The sequence below is a fragment of the Wyeomyia smithii genome, chromosome 3 (genome assembly GCF_029784165.1).
Source record: "Wyeomyia smithii strain HCP4-BCI-WySm-NY-G18 chromosome 3, ASM2978416v1, whole genome shotgun sequence".
In the NCBI taxonomy this organism is placed as follows: domain Eukaryota; kingdom Metazoa; phylum Arthropoda; class Insecta; order Diptera; family Culicidae; genus Wyeomyia; species Wyeomyia smithii.
Genome location: NC_073696.1, coordinates 109003759 through 109016689, shown reverse-complemented (window position 1 = coordinate 109016689; position 12931 = coordinate 109003759). Strand labels below are relative to the sequence as shown.

Sequence of the window (12931 nt, the reverse complement as noted above, 5' to 3'; positions counted from 1 at the left end):
TACCAAATGCATGCATGGTAGGTACATTATTTAGCCAAGACGCAACTGCCATAAAATATTTAGCACGCCATAATTTATGATACAAAAGCTTACAAGGGTATTTCACTGAAAAGTAAAACGAGTAACTTGGTTGAACTGGTTTTGAATTGAGCCTCATGTTCCTAAATTTATTGTTTGTGTTTAATAGCTGTGATACATGTAATTTTGTTTTATTGATTTTATTTCACTGATTCTCATGGTGTGTGTACTTTATGTCAACAAAATCTACTCAAACGAGTGTACTGCTTTGAGTCTAGTGTTTCGTAAATTTTGATTTTTATCCTCGTTGAATTTACATATTTACTATTTTTTCCTGGAAAATGACGAAATTTCAGCGCTATGCCACTTCTTCACACTTTAAAAATATACTACACTTTTATGGTAAAACCATGTCATGATTCATCAAAACATTGCGAATATACAGTAATTTTTTACCTCTGTTGTCTAATTATTGTTTTGTGATATGATCATCTCGTTTCATATCTAGTTATTTTTAAAAATCACAACAATTAATTGGCCTTAACTAAGCTGGTTTAAAATTAGCTTTATTAAATACAGTTTATGTACACAATCAACGTTGACAGAAAATTTCATTTCGTGTGACAGACAGTTTGACCGAACCTTGCACAAATTTTATCAGCTTTAGAAATTAGCAGAAATAACTAACTCATTAAAATTGAAAAATAAAATATAATAAAAAAACAAAATCTCGAAAAGAAAACCATCGATGAAATATGTTCGTCTCTCTTTGATAACTATTCACAAATGACTCACTTAAAACGTGTATTGCTTAGCATACTAATCTTCACAGCTTGTCTATTGTTTAGCAATTCAAGGCTAAATACTTTCGCTTCGAATACACTTTTAGCATTTCTTAAAGAAACAGAAAAGGTCAATAAATAATGCCTAGATATAGGTTTCAAAGTTCGCATAATACGTTTTCCCGTACCTCCACTTCTATGCTTAAACAAAAATAATATAGAAGACCACAGCAGCCTATTCCCGCGAAAGACCAATAGCCCAGGATAGCGAACTGGTAGACTAAAGTTCCAGCTATTTTATTTATACTTTGCTTATGTTTGTTGTTGTATCTCATAACGTTCACTAAGAATTACAGCTGGGAAGCATGGGTTGTACGCACAGCACGGCGGAAGCTGGCCCGCCAAGGAAGTTGGGAAAGGGAACGATATTGCAGCTGACAATCTGTGTCGATGTTTGGGTGTGTGTGCGTGTCGAATGCGAGTTGGAAAAAGAAAGCACAGAGTAGTAGCAAACGCTGGACCACTTATTACAGCTGCTACTACTATCTTGGATTTTCCATCACGACCTGTTTGTAGGCTCCGGCTGGCATTCGCGATTTGACTTCGTGACTACCGAGCGTTGTCGTTCCGTCACTGCTGATGTATAGCGCAAGACCGGCGGGGGCTAAAATATAGGAGAATTGGTTAATTTTGTGCGGTTACTCAACGTTAGAAATTGCATCTTTTTTCTCGTGCTAGAAAAGTTAACAGCATAACATCGACCTGACTGGATTGAGAGCAAAGGCTTACAGTTAGAGAAACCGAAGGTTACCCTAAGAAGGATATCTCCTGGTAGGAGAAGGTGGAATGATTGAAAGTTGAGAGTAGTAGTATCCAAAAGTTTACACGCGAAGAATGACTACATGTTAATGAAATGAAATGAACATATTGGAGGAAACTCAACCGAACACAGCCGAAGAAACTTTAAATAAAAATTAGGAAATTTGGTTTTAATGAAATCTTCTTAGAATGCCACTAAACATATTCCAAACACTCTGTTGGATAATCTGAGCGGCGATTTTGTTTCATCATCTCTGTCGCATTCCAAATCCCCTCTAACATAGTAAACAACATTCCATTATGGCAGTTCTCGACCTCACTCCGTTATTTCCTTCCAGCGTTCATCGGTCGTCCTGATCCTGCGTGTGGGCTGGAAGAACGAAATTCCCAAAATGCTATTTGTGGTAAGTTACTGACCTCAGCCAGCATGACAGGACTGCAAGACGACGCTTCTGTTCTTCATCTTTCTTCGTGACATTGGGACGCATCGATGTCGGCATCATGAATACCCCCAAACTTCTCGCCGGAGGCATCCAAAATTTCACTGTACCATTATCCTAGTATTTCTTTGTGCTCCGACTTGCTAGGCTAGAGCAGGTTGTTGTTCGAATTAAACTGAAGAGTCACCTTTTGTTCTTCTCTTGAATTTATATTCGACCTATGTCTTGTCCAGATCTGTACAAGTTGCATTCCACGGAACAATAGGCGACTACAATTTACGTGTATGAGATGGGGAAAGAAACTCGGAAGAAGCGCCTAACACAGCTCTGGCCAATCCAAGTCCCCACCTAGCGCCTCCTCGGACCTATGTCGAATGATGACTTAGCCGGCCATACCCGGGAATGCTCAAGTTTTGTGCTGGGTACCTAAGCTACGGGATGCGAAAACTATGCGTCTATTTTACAGATTAGGGCGACTTAAACAGCGTCTGCCTCGAGCGAGCGGCTGAATATGAAATGCTGCTCCCGCTAGCTACACCCAAGATAGCTGCCCCGTCGTGGGATAGGGACCTTAGGCTAACACCCTACCAAAACAACAAAAAGTTACAGAAAATGAAGAAAGATGTCCATCTGGATTTTTGGCAACGACCTTTAGTATGAAAACACGGACACAAATCGAAACATGGAATGTCTTGACCCTTGCCCAGCAGGGCAAGCTGGCTTAACTAGCTATAGAAGCTAGCCGCCTAATGTTCAATATTCTGGGCCTCAGCGAAGTCCGGTAGCCGAACACTGGCGAACACAGAACACTATCTGGGTAAGTGTTATTATACTCTGGCATACGAGGTGAAAACGCGAACCGTAAATGGGGAGTAGGGCGTCTACTAAGCCCGGAGACACGCGCAGCCTTAAAAAGATGGCAGCCGATAAACGAAAGAATAATCGTTGCCAGATTTAGAACTTGGATTAGAAACCTCACTACACAAGAGCTTTTACAGTCAGCTGAACAGCGTGGTAGAGAGAGAGTCCTAACAGGTGACATCCAAATCCATTTGGGCGACTTCAACGCAAAAATTGGCTCCAATAACACCGACCTCGAGCGCGTTATGGGATGCCACGGGCTAGGAGAGATGGGCGAAAACGGCGAGGTGTTTGTAGAGTTTTGTGGCAACAATAATATAATGATCGGGGGATCGCTCTTTTCCCATAAACCAGCACATAGGGTCATCTAAGTTTTCTGTGATGGTCGAATAGAAAACCAAATAGACCACATCTGCATCAGCCGAAAGTGGAGAAGGAGCCTTCTTGATGTCAGGAACAAGCGCAGTGCCGACATCGCATCTGACCACCATCTTGTCATCACCGAGATACGTCTGCGCATCGCACGTGACCCGCGACGTGAAGAGAAAGTCGGGTGTCGCTATGACGTCCGCCGGCTGAAGAATCCCGAGGTGGAAAGGGCTTTCGTTGAACAATTGCAAGCCCGAGCCACGGAACTACCCTCTGGTGAAACCATCGAAGAACAGTGGATGAACATCAAGACAGCCTTTATCATGACAGGTAATGTAACCATTGCATTGGTGAGTTGCGCAGTGGACGAAAGGAATGGATATCGGACGAAACCTGGAGGATGATTGACGAGCGGAGAGTGGCAAAAGTCAACATTGAGCGGGCACGAACAAGAGCTGCGAAGACAGCCACCCGTCAACGATATAATGGACTAGAAAAGGCTGTAGAAACTGAAAGACGGAGCTGGTCAGTTACTTACTGATCAAACGGACCAGCTTAAGCGAGGCAGTTAGAAGCATGAAATTCAATAGAGCGCCAGGAATCGACTGCATTTCCGCCGAGATGTTAGAAGCTGACCTGAGCCTGTCAGCGCAGATAATGCATGAATTATCTAGTGAAATATGGGAAACTGCGACATTTCCGGCTGACTGGGTGCAAGGCATCCTGGTAGAAGTACCTGAGAAAAGTGACCTTACAGAATGTGATGACTGGCGTGACATCACGTTGCTCTGTACTACCCTCAAAGTACTCTGCAGGGTGATTCTCAACCGAATCCAGGAGAAAATAGACGCTACTCTCCGCCGGCAACAAGCCGGATCCCGTGCTATCCGTTCTTATATGGACCATATCGCTACGCTCTGTATCATTTTGGAGCAGGTCAACGAATTCCAGGACTCTCTTCTGCTGGTGTTCGTTGACTTCGAAAAAGCGTTTGATTGTCTTAACCACGAAAACATCTGGAGCGCCCTAAGGCGTGGAGAAGTTCCAGATAAGCTAGTCCATCTTATCGAAGCATAGTACGAAGCGTTCTAGTGCAAGGACTGTATCAGGGTTACAGCTGGCGTAAGACAAGGATGCATACTATCACCGCTACTATTTCTCATCGTCATGGATGAAATTCTGGCTAAAGCTATTGACAGTAGACCAAGCCGAGGATTGCCCTGGAATCCTCTTGCAATGGAACAATAACCGATATAGCCACACGGATAAAGAAAGTTCGGAGTGCTTTTGCAGGTTTACGAAACATTTGGCGCACTAATCAGATTACTCTAAATACGAAAATCCGAATCTTCAATTCGAACTTGAAATCCGTACTTCTGTATGCCTGCAAAACGTAGTGCGTGCAGACGGAGACATCGTAAAGGTTGCAGGTATTTGTAAACCGTTGCCTGCGTTAGGGGCCATCCACATACCACGTGGACAGATTTTGAACGATTTTAACTACCGACCTCCCTCCCCCCCGTGGACAACTGCTCATAACGTGTGAGGAAAAAAATCCGAACAACTTTTAAATTGGGCTACGATTTCAAAGTGCTGCACGTATCGAAAAATCCTTTTCCACAAAATGAAGATCCACTTTTATATAACTGGTAACACGACTAGTCGATTCTGTCAAGTGACGCTTGATTGGGAAAAAGGCGTGGTCTAAAGAAGATCGTCTTAAATTGATTTGCAATTTTTGTGAGCGAAATGAAGAAAAATCTATAAGTGAAGTGTTCCACTATTCTCAAGATCTTGGATATAGAAAAAAACATTTGTATACATTATTGACAAACTCTTCCAGAATGGAAAAACCTTCAAAAAAAATCTGGTACCGGACGAAAATGCACTTTGCAAGAGAGCAAAGTTCGAGCGAAATTAAGGGTGGAAACGCCTGGTCGGGCGGTGTAATCATATCGTGAGCTGGGCAATAAATATCCGATTGATTAAAAAACTATGAACTAGTATCTGCATAAAATGGGTTTAAAACTATAAACATAAGCACCATAAAAATGACTAAGTAGTGTGTTTCCCAGACCTTGCATTGTCAAACTATACTAATGCAACTTTAGCGGCTTTTCGGCAAGGCAATATCGGGTTTATTCCGAAAGAAAACAATCCACAAAATGTGCCACTGCTGCAATCTATTGAAATTTTCCGAGCAAATTTGCAGCGAATGGTCCACCATAAAGGTTACAGAGCAAAAAACGTCGATTGTTTGAGAGAAAAATCAAGAAGGAGCTCAAAACAATTGAAACACCCGAAATTCAGGAAGCAATAAAGCAAGTACCCCAGAGGATCAGGAAATCAGCGCGATGTGGAGCTAAGTTTTTCCTATGAGGTTTGTAAATGAGTTACATTACTTGAATAAACAAACAAGTATAGAAAAATAAGTTGCGCAAGATTTTTATTTGGAGTTGAAAGTTTGTTCGGATTTTTTTCCTCATACGTTATCAATTCTTAAAATTTTCTATGGACCGTGGACATTACACATACCCCTTCCCCCAAAAACTGTCCACGTGGTATGTGGATGGCCCCTTACATCATTCATCCACAACCGATAGCAACAGAGATTCAGGAACGTAGGTGGGGTTGGATCGGGCACACATTGAGAAAAGGAGCGAACGAAATTTGCAGAAAGGCCCTCGATTGGAACCCGCAAGGACAACGTAGATGAGGTAGAACCAGAGGCTCATGGCGGCGCAGCCTGGCCAGTGACAACCAGACTGATGATGAGAACCTCTCCTGGCGCCAAGTTAAAGCTATGACAGGTGACCGTCGGCAGTGGAGAATTTTCACTTCATCCCTTTGTTCTGTCAGACCGGTAGACACGGAACAATAAAGTAAAGTAAAGAAAAAAGATTACATTTTACCCGACATCAATTGGAATTCTGATAAGTACATCAACGGATATCTGCCTTCGAATGCATCAACTGAACAAGAAATAACTTTTGTAGAAGAAATGTTTGCAAATGGCTTAAGTCAGGCCAATTCATATGTGAATGCAAACGGCAAATTGCTGGATCTGGTATTTACTCCGGATTCCGACAATGTCGATCTCATTGAACTAACGGTTCCTTTACCCAGCATCGATATACACCATGCTCCTGCTGCTTTGGACCTCAAAAACTGCGACCTTATCTTTTGAACGACCTTCTCAACACGGTAGATTGGAATCGACTTATGAACGGTGATTCAGTGAAGGCCATCACTAATAGATTCTACGAAAAATGATGTCTTCCATGACCATGTCCCGCTTCGCCGATCTTCCCTCTGCGACACCGAGTGGAAGCTTTGGTGGAACGTTGAACTCCGTACTCAACACAATAAGCTTCGCAAGAACTCTTTGTTCATTAGAAAGTCAGTACAACACTCTGCTTGCAACCAGCTACAAAGATTATGTTGAGAGAACGCAGTTAAAGCTCAAGACAAACTCTTGGATGTCTTGCGTTTCTTCTACGCTTTCTTCGTGTAGAACAACGGTAAATTCTCCCAATGAGGTGGCTCATTTGTTTGCCAAGTTTTTTTTCCAGTCCGTTTGCAATGCATGCACCACACATCCTGTTGCACAAATAATTGATGGTAGCGTGGAACACGACTTGAATTTCCTTCTGCCGAACTTCACACCAGATGACTCTCAGCAGGAGTTAACCAGTCTCGATGCGCTCAAGAGTCCTGGACCAGACGATATCCCTCCGCTTCTCTTGAAGCACTGTGCGCGCTATCGCTCGCTTCTTATATTCCGTATATTCAAACGTGCATTGTTGGAGAGGACGTTTCTTAGCGTTTGTAAAAATGCATCTATTACGCGTAGCCATAAGTCGGATAATTGTATAAGGTTGAGAATTGCCGAGGAATTTTGCCTTCGAAACACTAGTTCATGGAGCTCTGTGCATCATACAGTTCGTCTTTTGATCTCAAAATTCAGCACGGATTTTCTCAACGTTGCTCCACAATCACGATCATGATGTGCTACACTAATATGCTGTTTCGAGAGTTGGAAGTTACATTCAACTTGTTTGGATAGTTTTTCAATAACCTCGGGTATTACACAGGTAAACGTTCTGGGATCGCTGACCTTCGTATTATTCGACAATGATTTGTCTCGTATATCATCTTTCAAACAGTTGTTTGCAGATAGCATAAAGATTTATAGTATCATCACCTCCATTTTTGATTACTTGGCTCTCCAATGTGATATAGACAGTGGTGTAAAGAAAATGAAATGAGAATTGATGTCAAGAAATGTAAAATAAACTCCTTCTTTCGTCGTTGTACCACCGTCAATCATCAGTACACCCTGGAATCACCTAGGGATTGCGCTAGGCTCCAAACTAATGAACCTTAGTCCACGTAGTATTAATATCATCAAAGACATATACTGTATTTGGATACATCCGGCGATACGCCTGGCATTTCCTGGATATCTATGCTCTGAAGACACTGTATTGCACTTTGTTCGCAGTCTTCTGGAACACGCTGCTTCTATTTTGGCTCCGTTTAAAACAAAAATTTATTTCGTCTTTTATTATATTAAAAAATTTTTATTATATTATTATATTTTATTATATTAAAAAATTATTATATTTTATTATATTAAAAAATTATTATTAAAATCCTTCAATCGTCAGAGTGGTTTCCGAACAGGAAGATCGGTTTCGAGCCTAATAGCATTGATTCAAATCCCGGGCACGAAGATTTTAACAAAGCGTACGAACCATATAAATTCGACCAGATGCTGGATGCATAACGCGATGGGATAATTGGCTAAAGTTTTCGGACGTATAAATAGATGGAGAACGGTTGCCAAAGACTAAACGTTAATTTAGCACAGAACACAAATGCTTCGACCTCTAAATAGACTATATACTCGCTGGTTGTCGTTGAGAAAGATGCAACTATCAAACCATCGACTCGAATACCCAACTTACTTTCTGATTCCTCCAGATGGTCCAGCTTGGTGTTTTTCAGCAACTCGTCGATGATCAGTCCGGTGTTGACGCGGGTTCCTTCCACCCGACCGGAAGCGGTTGGCACCGTCCCGCTGTCGCTTTCCAGGGCACCCTTCTTCCTTCGCTCGGCCGCCGACTTCATTCGATCCAGCGAACCCGTTTCGCTCATTGGAATAGAACTAGAACTGGGATTTCTGTGGCGGATGCGGTGATATTGTTGGTTGTTGGTTTACGGCGTACGGGTAGAGAGAAGCATGGAAAAATTAAATCAGTATTAGTTCATTTATTGCAAGCAGTTCGCTTTTCGAGGGAAACTATGACAAAAACTAAGTTCGCTACTAATTATACAAATACATGATAGAAATGGTGACTAGTGAAGGGTGGTGCTATTTTACAATTGTTTTCTATATAACACTATCATTAACATGCTACTATCTACAAGGATGACACATGCCGGTATTACGGGGATTCGAAGGAATGCTTTACTGTTTCAATGCGGGCAAATCAAGGTTGGATTTAGAGACACATAAAGAGATAGATAGGCATAGAAAAAGTGTTTAGTGGGACCAACATGTTAGCACTGGGTCGTCTTAAAGCTAATGACGAAGGCGCAGTAAGGCCATGTATGGATGAGCTTCCGCCACCGCCCACAATGCCGGTGTTAGTAGTAGTAGTAGTAATGCTAGTAGCTGGAGTAGTCATAGCCGCGCTATTGCTAGGTAGGTCGATGTTATTTCCGACACCGGAAGCGTGATCACAGATTGGAGAACACTGGCAGTCGGCCGCTCGGCCTGCATCATGATCTACAGCGGTAGCCGTCACTGTCGTCGACTGGGGACTGATACAGGCGGTCGACGGTAGGGACGATCCGCCGCCCGGTGTCGCTGCCGAGCCAATCAGCGGTGCAGTTAGTGTTAGTGAGGTTAATTGACGGGTACTGCCATCCAGCAAGCGGCGATGCAAACCGCAAATATTCCTAGAGAAGGTGGAAGGATAACATATATTTGTAGAAATGAGAGTGATATTGGTGTAGCGATGAGCAGCGTTTACTGGCGCGTGAGCATCGTGAATTTTAACTAATTGCGCTTTTTTTTCTGTACATTGCATTGTTGATCACGTTGTAAATGATAAAAAAAAATACAGACGAAAAACTAAGTTGCTTGTTACGATCGCGATCTGTGTAGTGTATGTTCTTATTAACGGATATAGAGTTTTAATATCAATCATCTCGGGGTTATGTTTGAATTGTATCAATCGATAACTTTCTTACTTGCGTGCAGGAAACACTTTGCCAGAAAAAACAGTGTAAGGCGGTTTTACCCGAACACTTCCTTAAATATTGATATTTGAATATGGTATTCTACTGTGTAGTATGAAGTTGTATTTAGTATTGCAGTATCTTCTAAAGTCAGCTCTTCACATCACGTTGCGGTATTCAACAAAATAACAACATACATCGACAACTTCGTAACAAACGTTGATAAACGTGTTTGCCTACAATAAGGTGTCTTCAAGATTCTTAGAAAAACAACCGAAACGTTGGAAAAGAAAGACGACTTTGAAAAAAAAAATTATTCAATTTTATGCCCACATGGAGTACCCACTCACACGAAAATAAAACTTCCCTAATGTTCGAATACTAAAGAATCTGTCACAAAAATAAAGTGTAACTGCACTTATTTACAGTGTTTCGAATAAAATCAACCCATGAGCATTACGGTCACTGCATCGGTAAACGTTTATGAAAAGATAGATACGTGAGTGTTGCGAAATGTTATCAAGTAATTTAAAAAAAAATGGCTACGACTACACGCAATGCGAATGAATTTGAACTGCATTGATGGTTTGGCTTGCGTGACAGATTGTTTTGCTCAACACACTGCTTTCTACGTATAATTCACACTCAATCCTTACATCAATTTGGTCGTACTATTGCTATTGTTAACGCTTGCTGACTGATTCGATTGTCTTTTAATGACTAGTTTCAGAATCACTCGTACTAGTGATCGGAATCTAAATGTAGAAAATGGGAAAAAAAAGAAAATAATCACAAATTTAGCTCAATTCGATTCGTTTCGGTAGATTCAATTTAGTCGGAACAGAACTAGCGCTTTATCGTTTTACTATGCGTGTGTTAGGCTGCTAGGAGTATGGCGAAAGCAAACACAGATGTTTGTTCGTTTCGTGAGCGGTCACAAACATAAACGAGCAACAGAATTTACACTTCTTTTAATTTTTTTACAGTGGCACAGCACACATATGGTTTCAAAGCGTAGAACGAAGGAACCAACATTGGCAGTTCGGCAGAAATTTATTCACAAATCCTATTGTTAAGATGTTAATACGGTTCAGCGATTATCGATTGCCTTGAGTAAAAGAAAGCTATAATTCTTTATGAAAGCCAAAGTTTTCTCATCTCTTCTCAGTGTAGTAAGGGTGAGATGTGACATTAACTTTTTCTCAGTTTCAGCTGAACACACTCTTTGACATTATGTGACACACACGAACTGAATTCAAAAACAAACAAATGTACAAAGGCAAGAGGAACAATGACAATGACAATGCAACTAACTTTCTGGTACGTTATTTCAAAAATTATGGAAACTTTCGCCAACTGTGTGCAAAACTAGAAGAAAAGCACCCACAGTGAGGACTTACTTGTTGCCGCGAGAATGTACCGAAACATAAACATGCTTTCGAAAAAGTCACTTCACTACACTTCTATAGCCTTCTTTATAGACAGACGGCATAGTTTCGAGAAAAGTTTGATAAATAATGCTCGGAGCAGTTGCCGTCCTTGGCGAATCGTACATAGACAAACAAAACTTTTCCAATTTAGTATAGATGGGTATATGATGAAGTGCCTTAAGGAGCTATGAAAATTGGAGTTGTGAATACTGGCTGTGAAAAATATGAACCGCTAAATCGAAGTCATGAACGTAAATGAAGTTCAACTTTATGGAATCTTTAATATACTAATCAAACATCTCCCTGAGAGCACAATGGAGTTTTTAGTAAACATTTTCAATTGCTGCTTCAAAATTGCATATTTTCCCAAATTATGGAAAAATGCAAAAATTACTCCAATTTTAAAACCGGATAAGAACCCAGCAGAAGTTTCAAGTTATCGACCAATCAGTTTGCTTTCTTCAATAAGTAAACTGTTTGAGAGAATTCTTCTTAACAGAATGATGTCACACATCAACGAAAATTCAATTTTTGCAAATGAACAGTTTGGATTTCGCCATGGGCATTCCACAACTCATCAATTGCTCCGAGTTACTAATATGATACGAGCTAACAAATCTGAAGGTTATTCCACTGGAGCTGCTCTTTTAGATATAGAAAAAGCATTCGACAGTGTTTGGCATAAAGGTTTGATTGCGAAATTGCAAACTTTTAATTTTCCAATTTTCCTAATCAAAATTTTAAAAAATTATCTTACTGACCGAACTCTGCAGGTTGTCTATCAGAATTCCAAATCTGATAGATTTCCTGTCAGAGCAGGTGTACCTCAAGGTTCAGTCTTGGGTCCAGTCCTGTACAACATATTCACTTCAGATCTTCCTGATTTGCCTCCAGGATGCACAAAGTCATTGTTCTGTGATGACACAAGCATTTCCGTAAAAGGAAACAGTCTTCGTGTCATATGCAGTCGATTGCAGAAAAGTTTAGATATTTTTTCTTCCTACTTGCAAAAGTGGAAAATCTCTCCCAATGCTTCTAAAACTCAAATGATAATTTTTCCGCACAAGCCTAGGGCTTCTTTCCTCAAGCCAAACAATAATCACGTTGTCAAGATGAATGGGGTTATTTTAAGTTGGTCCGACAAGGTTAAGTACTTGGGACTAATTTATGATAAAAAACTTATTTTCAAAGAGCACATTGAGAGTATACAAGCCAAGTGCATCAAATATACGAGATGTTTATATCCTCTCATTAACAGGAATTCTAAACTTTGTTTAAAGAACAAACTTTTGATTTACAAACAAATTTTTAGACCAGCAATGCTTTATGCTGTACCGATCTGGTCAAGTTGCTGTTCAACAAGGAAGAAAACGCTCCAAAGGATTCAGAATAAAATTCTGAAAATGATTTTGAAGCGTCCTCCTTGGTTTGGTACACTCGAATTACATAGACTTACTGGTGTTGAACCATTAGAAGCTATGTCAAATAAAATTATTAACAATTTTCGACAAAAATCGTTGCAATCCTCAATTGCTACGATAAGCTCTCTTTATAGCCAATAAGTTAGCAATTAAGTTAGTTGTAAGTTTATTTCCCCTTTTCTGACAAGTAGGTTTAAATCCCTACGAACGATAAGTCCTAATTGCGAAAGCAAACAAATCCTAATAATGAAAATTACAAATTTCTAACAGTGTTGAGAAGTCACCATTTGTGATTGGACACACATACTCATTATTTACTAATATTTATCATAAATACTTAAGCTACTAACAAATCCCCCCCATTAAAAAAAAAAAAAAGTTCAACTTTATGAAATCGTATTGATTGATTAAAATAAAAATGGAATAATGGATGTTTATTTGATGATTCAATGTAACAATATACCAATTTATTCAGTTCGTTTTCATAAGTAGGTAGGAAAAATTATTCGTTCACGTTAGAAGTTTAAAAGGTTCTACGTCAT

The 12931-nt window shown here is 40.3% G+C and overlaps 1 protein-coding gene across 7 annotated transcripts in view; it reads right to left on the bottom strand.

Annotated features, from left to right (window-relative positions):
• Positions 1-130: 130 nt before the first annotated feature.
• LOC129726510 (uncharacterized) overlaps positions 131-12931 on the bottom strand; it is a 153099-nt gene continuing 140298 nt past the window's right edge. For 4 of the 7 annotated variants that reach the window (XM_055683316.1, XM_055683320.1, XM_055683317.1 and 1 more), the window contains exons 9-12: positions 10195-10293; positions 8852-9256; positions 8260-8474; positions 131-1464 (exon numbers count right to left, since the gene is read on the bottom strand). In XM_055683316.1, coding sequence (XP_055539291.1) covers positions 1343-1464; positions 8260-8474; positions 8852-9256; positions 10195-10293 — 841 coding nt within the window. In that variant the 3' untranslated portion in view covers positions 131-1342. The remainder of the gene's footprint in view (positions 1465-8259; positions 8475-8851; positions 9257-10194; positions 10294-12931) is intronic. The other 3 variants (XM_055683322.1, XM_055683319.1, XM_055683323.1) reach the window with 3 other exon arrangements.